This window comes from Procambarus clarkii, chromosome 13, assembly GCF_040958095.1.
Source record: "Procambarus clarkii isolate CNS0578487 chromosome 13, FALCON_Pclarkii_2.0, whole genome shotgun sequence".
Taxonomy (NCBI): domain Eukaryota; kingdom Metazoa; phylum Arthropoda; class Malacostraca; order Decapoda; family Cambaridae; genus Procambarus; species Procambarus clarkii.
In genome coordinates this window covers 22,640,397-22,652,312 of record NC_091162.1, presented here as the reverse complement: position 1 = coordinate 22,652,312, position 11,916 = coordinate 22,640,397, and the positions used below count along the sequence as shown (strand labels likewise).

The following is an 11,916-nucleotide window of genomic DNA, read 5'->3' as shown; positions in this document are numbered from 1 at the left end:
GATACATGTCACTGTGGGCTGAACCTTTCACTGTGGGCTGAACCTTTCACTGTGGGCTGAACCTTTCACTGTGGGCTGAACCTTTCACTGTGGGCTGAACCTTTCAATGTGGGCTGAACCTTTCACTGTGGGCTGAACCTTTCACTGTGGGCTGAACCTTTCACTGTGGGCTGAAGTAGTCTTGTAAATGACGTCTAAATGTCTGGATACATTACCCCGAGGGGGAGGGAGGTGGGTGTGCTGGAGCACCACTTCCCTTCCCTCAAGTAATCAGTTCTCTTGATTATACCTGTTGCTCACAGGTAATTTTCTGTTCAGTCTGGTGCAATATGGAGCGGTCAAGATGGTCGCTGGCGAGCACTGTTGTGTTCTATGTGGAGGGTCTTGCACTGTTGTGTTCTACGTGGAAGGTCTTGTACTGTTGTGTTCTACATGGAGGGTCTTGCACTGTCGTGTTCTACATGGAGGGTCTTGCACTGTCGTGTTCTACATGGAGGGTCTTGCACTGTCGTGTTCTACATGGAGGGTCTTGCACTGTCGTGTTCTACATGGAGGGTCTTGCACTGTCGTGTTCTACATGGAGGGTCTTGCACTGTCGTGTTCTACATGGAGGGTCTTGCACTGTCGTGTTCTACATGGAGGGTCTTGCACTGTCGTGTTCTACATGGAAGGTCTTGCATGGTAAACACTGATTACCTTCCTCTCTCTCTCTGACCTCTGCATCAACTGCTGACATAAGGATATCACACATTGATATCACGACGTGTACCACAACGTGGTCCGTGACGGTGTCTTCTACGTCGCCGACGTCTACCACAACGTGGTCCGTGACGGTGTCTTCTACGTCACCGACGTCTACCACAACGTGGTCCGTGACGGTGTCTTCTACGTCACCGACGTCTACCACAACGTGGTCCGTGACGGTGTCTTCTACGTCACCGACGTCTACCACAACGTGGTCCGTGACGGTGTCTTCTACGTCACCGACGTCTACCACAACGTGGTCCGTGACGGTGTCTTCTACGTCACCGACGTCTACCACAACGTCTTGGCCCTAAAATGTATCCCTCTGGCAACCTGTTCACAACGGTTAATTTTCCAATTTGGTTTTATCCCGTTTAGAGCCATTTTCCTGTCTTGTGTTGGTGAATAAGAAGTGTGATGGTTTATCATTCCAATATTTGTACCCTCATTCCCCGTGCTGGGGGCTGCTGGTGGCTGCTGGGGGCTGCTGGGGGCTGCTGGAAGCTGCTGGTGGCTGCTGGGGGCTGCTGGTGGCTGCTGGTGGCTGCTGGTGGCTGCTGGTGGCTGCTGGAAGCTGCTGGTGGCTGCTGGAAGCTGCTGGTGGCTGCTGGTGGCTGCTGGGGGCTGCTGGTGGCTGCTGGGGGCTGCTGGAAGCTGCTGGTGGCTGCTGGAGGCTGCTGGAAGCTGCTGGTGGCTGCTGGAGGCTGCTGGAAGCTGCTGGTGGCTGCTGGTGGCTGCTGGGGGCTGCTGGGGGCTGCTGGGGGCTGCTGGTGGCTGCTGGGGGCTGCTGGGGGCTGCTGGTGGCTGCTGGGGGCTGCTGGGGGCTGCTGGAGGCTGCTGGTGGCTGCTGGTGGCTGCTGGTGGCTGCTGGGGGCTGCTGGTGGCTGCTGGTGGCTGCTGGGGGCTGCTGGTGGCTGCTGGGGGCTGCTGGTGGCTGCTGGTGGCTGCTGGTGGCTGCTGGTGGCTGCCGGAGGCTGCTGGTGGCTGCTGGTGGCTGCTTGGGGCTGCTGGTGGCTGCTGGTGGCTGCTGGTGGCTGCTGGTGGCTGCTGGGGGCTGCTGGGGGCTGCTGGTGGCTGCTGGGGGCTGCTGGTGGCTGCTGGTGGCTGCTGGTGGCTGCTGGGGGCTGCTGGGGGCTGCTGGTGGCTGCTGGGGGCTGCTGGTGGCTGCTGGTGGCTGCTGGAGGCTGCTGGTGGCTGCTGGGGGCTGCTGGTGGCTGCTGGTGGCTGCTGGTGGCTGCTGGTGGCTGCCGGAGGCTGCTGGTGGCTGCTGGTGGCTGCTTGGGGCTGCTGGTGGCTGCTGGTGGCTGCTGGTGGCTGCTGGTGGCTGCTGGGGGCTGCTGGGGGCTGCTGGTGGCTGCTGGGGGCTGCTGGTGGCTGCTGGTGGCTGCTGGTGGCTGCTGGTGGCTGCTGGTGGCTGCCGGAGGCTGCTGGTGGCTGCTGGTGGCTGCTTGGGGCTGCTGGTGGCTGCTGGTGGCTGCTGGTGGCTGCTGGTGGCTGCTGGGGGCTGCTGGGGGCTGCTGGTGGCTGCTGGGGGCTGCTGGTGGCTGCTGGTGGCTGCTGGGGGCTGCTGGTGGCTGCTGGGGGCTGCTGGTGGCTGCTGGTGGCTGCTGGTGGCTGCTGGTGGCTGCCGGAGGCTGCTGGTGGCTGCTGGTGGCTGCTTGGGGCTGCTGGTGGCTGCTGGTGGCTGCTGGTGGCTGCTGGGGGCTGCTGGGGGCTGCTGGTGGCTGCTGGGGGCTGCTGGTGGCTGCTGGTGGCTGCTGGTGGCTGCTGGGGGCTGCTGGGGGCTGCTGGTGGCTGCTGGGGGCTGCTGGTGGCTGCTGGAGGCTGCTGGTGGCTGCTGGGGGCTGCTGGTGGCTGCTGGTGGCTGCTGGTGGCTGCTGGTGGCTGCCGGAGGCTGCTGGTGGCTGCTGGTGGCTGCTTGGGGCTGCTGGTGGCTGCTGGTGGCTGTTGGTGGCTGCTGGTGGCTGCTGGGGGCTGCTGGGGGCTGCTGGTGGCTGCTGGGGGCTGCTGGTGGCTGCTGGTGGCTGCTGGTGGCTGCTGGTGGCTGCTGGAGACTGCTGGAGGCTGCTAGGGGCTGCTGGTGGCTGCTGGTGGCTGCTGGAGACTGCTGGTGGCTGCTGGTGGCTGCTGGTGCTGCTGGTGGCTGCTGGTGGCTGCTGGGGGCTGCTGGTGGCTGCTGGGGGCTGCTGGAGGCTGCTGGAAGCTGCTGGAGGCTGCTGGTGGCTGCTGGTGGCTGCTGGGGGCTACTGGAGGCTGCTGCAGGCTGCTGGTCCCATCCCAAATCCTTATCCTGACCCCTTCCAAGTGCTATATAGTCGTAATGGTTTGGCAGTCTCCCCTGATAGTTGCCGTCCCTTAATATTCAGGTACGACCTGCCTCACACTGTCTGGCCAGCGGAGTCGGACACACACAGTCAATGCCGCTTTCTACTTTATTGACTTGCAAAACACATTTGTAAATTCCAGTGAGGTTGCTTGGGGGGGTGACGAAACATTCTGACCCGCGCTCATGTTGAATGTGGAATATTTAGAGTCCACGCATGACAGTGTAACGAGAAGTGACACTTAATGTACACTGAACACTGCTATTACTTCGTGAACACTGAACACTGCTATTACTTCGTGTACACTGAACACTGCTATTACTTCGTGGGCACTGAACACTGCTATTACTTCGTGGGCACTGAACACTGCTATTACTTCGTGAACACTGAACACTGCTATTACTTCGTGTACACTGAACACTGCTATTACTTCGTGGGCACTGAACACTGCTATTACTTCGTGGGCACTGAACACTGCTATTACTTCGTGGGCACTGAACACTGCTATTACTTCGTGTACACTGAACACTGCTATTACTTCGTGGACACTGAACACTGCTATTACTTCGTGGACACTGAACACTGCTATTACTTCGTGGGCACTGAACACTGCTATTACTTCGTGGAAACTGAACACTGCTATTACTTCGTGGACACTGAACACTGCTATTACTTCGTGGGCACTGAACACTGCTATTACTTCGTGGGCACTGAACACTGCTATTACTTCGTGGACACTGAACACTGCTATTACTTCGTGGGCACTGAACACTGTTATTACTTCGTGAACACTGAACACTGCTATTACTTCGTGGACACTGAACACTGCTATTACTTCGTGGGCACTGAACACTGCTATTACTTCGTGGGCACTGAACACTGTTATTACTTCGTGAACACTGAACACTGCTATTACTTCGTGGACACTGAACACTGCTATTACTTCGTGAACACTGAACACTGCTATTACTACATGGACACTGAACACTGCTATTACTTCGTGGAAACTGAACACTGCTATTACTTCGTGGACACTGAACACTGCTATTACTTCGTGGATACTGAACACTGCTATTACTTCGTGGACACTGAACACTGCTATTACTTCGTGGATACTGAACACTGCTATTACTTCGTGGACACTGAACACTGCTATTACTTCGTGGAAACTGAACACTGCTATTACTTCGTGGAAACTGAACACTGCTATTACTTCGTGAACACTGAACACTAGAATTACTTCGTGAACACTGAACACTGCCTTTACTTCGTGGACACTGAACACTGCTATTACTTCGTGGAAACTGAACACCGCTATTACTTCGTGGACACTGAACACCGCTATTACTTCGTGGACACTTATGAACTCCAGGTAGCCTGGTGGAGCGAGTCTACCAGGTGAGAGTTATTCTGCTCACCTGACCACAGATTAAGACGTCATGGAAGGCAGTTTATTAACTAAACGTCAGTGAGTGACTTATAAGAACACAAGCCTAAGAGGAGCATCTGATAAAAGTTGGATGGAATGAGATGTCGACATTATTGACGTGACGCTGATAGAGAGGGTAACATGTCACTTGAGTTACCACAGTCTCAGGAGTGGACGTTACGTCGTTGGCCTGCTGGGAAGAGGGAAGAATATAATCCTCGGTTTAGTAAGCGAGTGGAGGCTACTTGTTATCAAGTGTAAGGAAGCTGTAAGCCCGCTAAACACACACCGAAACTACGACGTTGGTACAACGTTCGAACAAGTTTTAACACCACCTAACCAGTTATAACAACCAATATAGCAAGTTGTAACAACGTTCTAATACGTCATAAACACGTTAAGTCATGATGTAACAACTTTATTACAAGTTGTAACAAGTGGAAAATAGGGACAGTTTCGGTTTGTGTTTCCAGGGAGGGACGTCGTACGCTATTTCTCTGTGTAGTGAAATTATTAGAGGCGGCTTGAAGCCTGGATGGGGAGTCACTCCTGTGGGAACTGTAATATGTGTGTTCCTTCAAGTGGAGGGAAATAAGCAGGCGTTTCTGTAAGAAGCCTGCCAGGTCACTTCGTGTACTCAAGTCACGACTGGGAGGAGTTTTGAGAGACAGTCCCAAAGGACTTTTGTGGGTGGCCTGATTGAGTGGCACCATTGTGGACCATCAGTGGGAAGTGTCGCCACCTCGTCATTTCTGCAGATCTCATTAGAAAGTATTAGTGTTTATTATTAATTGATCGTGTGCCCAGCGATCATAGAGAACGTATATGAATATATAGATATGAGTAGATATATCAGGGTAGATTAAAACAGCGTTTGGGATCCTCTCGGTCGTAGGTTCGAACCCTCGTCATGGCCCTTGTGGATTTGTTCATAGGGTAGATATTTTATTAAGATAGTTAAGAGATGTAAGGAGTTAGATATGAGAGGACATGCTGGTGCCAGGAGAAGCACATCTTTGCTCACCTGTGGTCAGTAAGAGACTGAGTTGCCCCAGGGCGCGCCTCTGAGGTTGATTTCGGCGTGGACTCGCCCAGAATGGGGGAGTACCCACCGCAGTTGAACCGACACGGAGCGTCGTCGGATGGCGAGATTTAGTGTTGGCATATAAGTTTATTATTTATGTTTAATTTGGAAAAGTGTTATTATGGCATGATAGTGGAATTACAGTTTGTATGGGAGAAGTTTGTGAAGGAAGTTTGCATCTGAAGAAGATTATATGGTGAACTTCAAGTGGGAGCTGAACTCCAAGTTGAGGAGCCCATGGACAGAGCTGAACGTCTAGTGTCGGGAAGCTACACGTTTCTTTGGTGAAGCCGTTTGGAGGAGCTTCGCTGACATTCAAGTGGGACTTCAGGTGCAGCAGATTGGAAGGACTGCAGGAGTACCTACATGATTATGAGGACCCAGATAAATGTTCTTAGCAGTGGGCCTCGAGGAATAGAACAGAGAATCATATGGACACATTGAGTTGTTTGAGAGAGTACTTGATTGTGTTTTGGCATGAGAGGCGCATAAGGTGGGGTATTGATTGATTTTCTTGTTGGAGATATGTATATATAGTTGTGCCAGGTATTTCTGCCCCAAGCAGTGAGGGAGCAGTAGGCTGCGAGCGGAAGATGGAGCAGCAGCCTAATGCGGTTTATGTGATGAAGGTCTGAGGTGATATTGGAGTGTTATCAGTTGGTAGCAGCCTAGGGTGATGCACTGTAATATTATTATTATTATATTTTCTTGTGTATGTTTTTATGTAATAAATGTTTGTATGTTAACAGCTGATTTTTTCCTTGTCCTGGTGAGGCTTCCTGGATAGTGAGAGAGAGACATACAGTTACAAACTGGGTGACAGTGGTCAGTAACAATATAAAGGGGAATATAGATCATCCCACAATAAGGAGAGTGTAGGGGAGTCACGGCGGCTCGAGTGGGTATGTTCTCATGACAACTAGGCCTTCGTGGACACTAAACACTCGGCTATAACTTCGTGAACACTGAACACTCTGATATTACTTCCTGGACACTGAACACTGGACTACTTCTTAGTGGACACTGAACATTCAAGTATTAGTGGACACGTGTTGGACAGTCGCCTGTTCGTGGACACTTGTTGAGCATTAACACTAACAACGTGCCGGTCACGGCCTTGATTAACTGTATTTAAATTAGTTTGGTTTGGGAGCGTATTAGCATACGTGTTCGAGCGTGTGAATGGTGTCAATATACATATGTATATCTCTATACACGGAGAGGAGAATGCGTTAGGAATACCAAGTGTCCCGTATTTACACCGCATTAAGTATTAAATACGGGGAAGCATTGTACTGGGACTTAAGAAATAAAGTAGAAATAGTGTTGTAAAGTGTTTTGGAAGAAGATTGTTAATGTTATCACATCCAGTATTAGTGTTATTGTTATCCTTCATCTTGCTACTTGTTATCATATTCTAAGACGACAGTTAAGGGTAAGGTAATACTTATTACAGTTTAACCCTGACTTGGGGGCCGGTAGTGCAAGTAGTTTGGGAATTCACATGATAACTTGATAGTTCCTCGCTGCATGTTCATATTGTTCATCAAGCATTTGGGCGTTACTTTGTGAACACAGTGTTGAACACTTGGTTCTTGGTTAACAATGTTGAACACTTGGTTAAAAGTGTTGAACACTTGGTTTATGGGCAACACATTCTTATCCCTTCATATGCACCTTTGGACCTGGGGGGGGATTAACAGGAATGGACTGCCCGTGGAAGCCTTGTGACAGTTGTGACCAGTGACCGTTGGACGTGATAACGGCTCGGTGTGAGTGAATCCGTAAACAGTAGCCGTTTATGAGGCTACTGATGAGACAACCGAGGTCCTGGTCAGCAAGTGCTCCTTCTCATATTCGCCTGTGAAGTGGCAAGTGGAGTGTTGACTTTGACCCTGGAAAGGGAGTTCTTTATTTAACTGTGTACTAGACTATATGAAGGGGAGTACAGTGTGTCTAAAAGCTAGTTACATGATGCTAAAAAATCGCCCATCACACAGGATGGTTAGTCATAGAGGCATGTGATCAGTAGTCTGCACTGGCAGACTCCGGGTGCATTATGAGGATATCATCAACACAGGAGTGAATAAGGCAGCAGTGGTACTAAAAGTCCCCATCTCGCAGGATGGTTAGTCGAAGAGAGGCATGTGAACAGAAGTCTGCATTGGCAAACTATTCGTTTAAAAACTAGTGTTAAAGTCTATGGACTGGGAACTGAGCATTTTACCTCCACAGACATGACGGAGGGACAGCGCCGACCCCAGACCGCTTGTGACACTCTTGTGAAAATCACCACTAATACTTCAAGTGTTAATGAGGCTAGCCCTATGTGTCTGGCCTGAGTGGCTTCCGGCCTCGAGCCGGTATACATAGACATTGTTAGACCTACTGGTTGGTGACAGTAAGGTTCACATTGCTAACAATAATGTCTTTCATGACGCCTCCTGGGAGAGGGATAACAGGTTCCTTTTGAACATTTAAACAGTAGAGACAAATACTGTGTTGTGTGTCGTCTCTAAACCGTCTGCTGGTTTGTAAGTCTGACTATAACTAATATAATAGTATATAATATAATATTATGACTACAACTGAGTATAACAATATATAAGCGGCACTCCGGAAGGGTGCCACTATAGTTCAGGCTTAGAGTAGCCTGCTAAGTGTACAGTGTGGCACGTCGACGGGACCACAGACTGGAGGACTGTGACCACACCCACACTTACACCCACACCCACACTTACACCCACACTTACACCCACATCTACACCCACACCTACACTCACACTAACACCCACACTAACACCCCACACCCACACTAACACCCACACTTACACCCACACTTACACACACACCCACACACACACCCACACTTACACCCACACCCACACTAACACCCACACTAACACCCACACTAACACCCCACACCCACACTAACACCCCACACCCACACTAACACCCCACACCCACACTAACACCCACACTTACACCCACACTTACACACACACCCACACACACACCCACACTTACACCCACACCCACACTAACACCCACACTAACACCCACACTAACACCCCACACCCACACTAACACCCCACACCCACACTAACACCCCACACCCACACTGGTCAACACCAGCCCCCAGAGACGCTCCCACACCCACACTGGTCAACACCAGCCCCCAGAGACGCTCCCACACCCACCGCCTGTCAACCACAACAATAACTTAACATACTCCTGTGTGCCCTTAAGGCTGTGGCACGGTGGAGTTAGCAGAGAATGGAGTTGTGTGGCGAGTGTGTCCGTGTGTGTGTGTGTGTGTAGCTCCGGGTCATGATCAGTCAGACTGTGTCTCCAGGCTGGTGGCTCTTGACACTCACATATGTATATCCAGCTTTGTGCTCTCCAGTAGCTGTTGACAGGTGAAGTCCAGACGTTTTGGCAATGTTAGTTTCAATCAGTCAGTTGACCTTTGTTTTATGGTCGGCAGTTGTGTCCTTAAAGAGGGAGAGAGAGAGAGAGAGAGGGAGAGCTCCCGAGTTCAATTCCCGGGTGAAACAGAAATGATTGGGCACGTTTCCTTTCACCTCATGCCTCTTATGTTCATATATGAACATTTATGAAGTTAAACAAGTAGTGTGAGGCTGGCTCCTGGAGAAGGTCGGTGGTTGGACCTTGGGAGGGCCAAGGGACAAGCCTAAACTGTACACAGGCTTCCTGTCCCCGACAAAAGAAAGCAAATTATAACCTTAAAACCTCATAAAAACTAGATTTACTCCCATCTTAAGTACGCACCACTCTCCTGCTCCAGCATATTATATACTCTCTCTTTACTAGGTGGAGAACCATTGAGTACCCCAAGACGACCTTCTGGCCAAGGTGGAGAACCATTGAGTACCCCAAGACGCTTTCTGGCCAAGGTGGAGAACCATTGAGTACCCTAAGACGCTTTCTGGCCAAGGTGGAGAACCATTGAGTACCCCAAGACGCTTTCTGGCCAAGGTGGAGAACCATTGAGTACCCCAAGACGCTTTCTGGCCAAGGTGGAGAACCATTGAGTACCCCAAGACGCCTTCTGGACAAGGTGGAGAACCATTGAGTACCCTAAGACGCCTTCTGGCCAAGGTGGAGAACCATTGAGTACCCCAAGACGCCTTCTGGACAAGGTGGAGAACCATTGAGTACCCTAAGACGCCTTCTGGCCAAGGTGGAGAACCATTGAGTACCCTAAGACGCCTTCTGGCCAAGGTGGAGAACCATACATTATATCAAGACCACACCAGACCTGACCATCAAGACCACACCAGACCTGACCATCAAGACCACACCAGACCTGACCATCAAGACCACACCAGACCTGACCATCAAGACCACACCAGACCTGACCATCAAGACCACACCAGACCTGGTCATCAAGACCACACCAGACCTGAGCATCAAGACCACACCAGACCTGGTCATCAAGACCACACCAGACCTGGTCATCAAGACCACACCAGACCTGGTCATCAAGACCACACCAGACCTGGTCATCAAGACCACACCAGACCTGGTCATCAAGACCACACCAGACCTGGTCATCAAGACCACACCAGACCTGGTCATCAAGACCACACCAGACCTGAGCATCAAGACCACATCAGACCTGACCATCAAGACCACACCAGACCTGAGCATCAAGACCACATCAGACCTGAGCATCAAGACCACACCAGACCTGGTCATCAAGACCACACCAGACCTGAGCATCAAGACCACATCAGACCTGACCATCAAGACCACACCAGACCTGAGCATCAAGACCACATCAGACCTGACCATCAAGACCACACCAGACCTGAGCATCAAGACCACACCAGACCTGAGCATCAAGACCACATCAGACCTGAGCATCAAGACCACACCAGACCTGGTCATCAAGACCACATCAGACCTGACCATCAAGACCACACCAGACCTGGTCATCAAGACCACATCAGACCTGAGCATCAAGACCACACCAGACCTGGTCATCAAGACCACATCAGACCTGACCATCAAGACCACACCAGACCTGACCATCAAGACCACATCAGACCTGACCATCAAGACCACATCAGACCTGACCATCAAGACCACACCAGACCTGACCATCAAGACCACACCAGACCTGACCATCACGACCACACCAGACCTGACCATCAAGACCACACCAGACCTGACCATCAAGACCACACCAGACCTGACCATCAAGACCACACCAGACCTGGTCATCAAGACCACACCAGACCTGACCATCAAGACCACACCAGACCTGACCATCAAGACCACACCAGACCTGGTCATCAAGACCACACCAGACCTGACCATCAAGACCACACCAGACCTGACCATCAAGACCACACCAGACCTGACCATCAAGACCACACCAGACCTGACCATCAAGACCACACCAGACCTGACAATCTTGGAATAATGAATATAAAATGTGGCTGTGGCAGTGAGGTGAGAATGACGTCACAGAGGCGAGGACTGGAGACAGTGAGGTCAGGAGGTGGAGGTCAAGCTCTTAAGGTCAGGAGGTGGAGGTCAAGCTCTTAAGGTCAGGAGGTGGAGGTCCAGCTCTTAAGGTCAGGAGGTGGAGGTCCAGCTCTTAAGGTCAGGAGGTGGAGGTCAAGCTCTTAAGGTCAGGAGGTGGAGGTCAAGCTCTTAAGGTCAGGAGGTGGAGGTCAAGCTCTTAAGGTCAGGAGGTGGAGGTCAAGCTCTTAAGGTCAGGAGGTGGAGGTCAAGCTCTTAAGGTCAGGAGGTGGAGGTCAAGCTCTTAAGGTCAGGAGGTGGAGGTCAAGCTCTTAAGGTCAGGAGGTGGAGGTCCAGCTCTTAAGGTCAGGAGGTGGAGGTCCAGCTCTTAAGGTCAGGAGGTGGAGGTCAAGCTCTTAAGGTCAGGAGGTGGAGGTCCAGCTCTTAAGGTCAGGAGGTGGAGGTGAAGCTCTTAAGGTCAGGAGGTGGAGGTCAAGCTCTTAAGGTCAGGAGGTGGAGGTCAAGCTCTTAAGGTCAGGAAAACAGGTGTGGCGCCTTCCCAGTTACGGTGGAGGTGGTGGGAACATCTGGTTTAGTCGGGACGCCTGCAAGGTCACTATACCCGTCCTCCCAGTACCCCCAGTACCCTGCTAGTGCTCCCAGTACCCTGCTGGTGCTCCCAGTACCCTGCTGGTCCTCCTAGTACCCTGCTGGTGCTCCCAGTACCCTGCTGGTGCTCCCAGTACCCTGCTGGTACTCCCAGTACCCTACTGGTGCTCCCAATACCCTGCTGGTGCTCCCAGTACCCTACTGGTGCTCCCAGTACCCTGCTGGTGCTCCCA

General features: G+C 51.7%; 1 protein-coding gene across 1 annotated transcript; it reads left to right on the top strand.

Annotated features, from left to right (window-relative positions):
- The first annotated feature begins 8,911 nt into the window (after window positions 1-8,911).
- Window positions 8,912-11,033, top strand: LOC138364405 (uncharacterized). The gene is made up of 2 exons (XM_069324028.1): window positions 8,912-9,000; window positions 9,827-11,033. Exons 1-2 carry the CDS (start codon window positions 8,912-8,914, stop codon window positions 11,031-11,033), a joined length of 1,296 nt encoding a protein of 431 aa, XP_069180129.1.
- The last annotated feature ends 883 nt before the right edge of the window (window positions 11,034-11,916 follow it).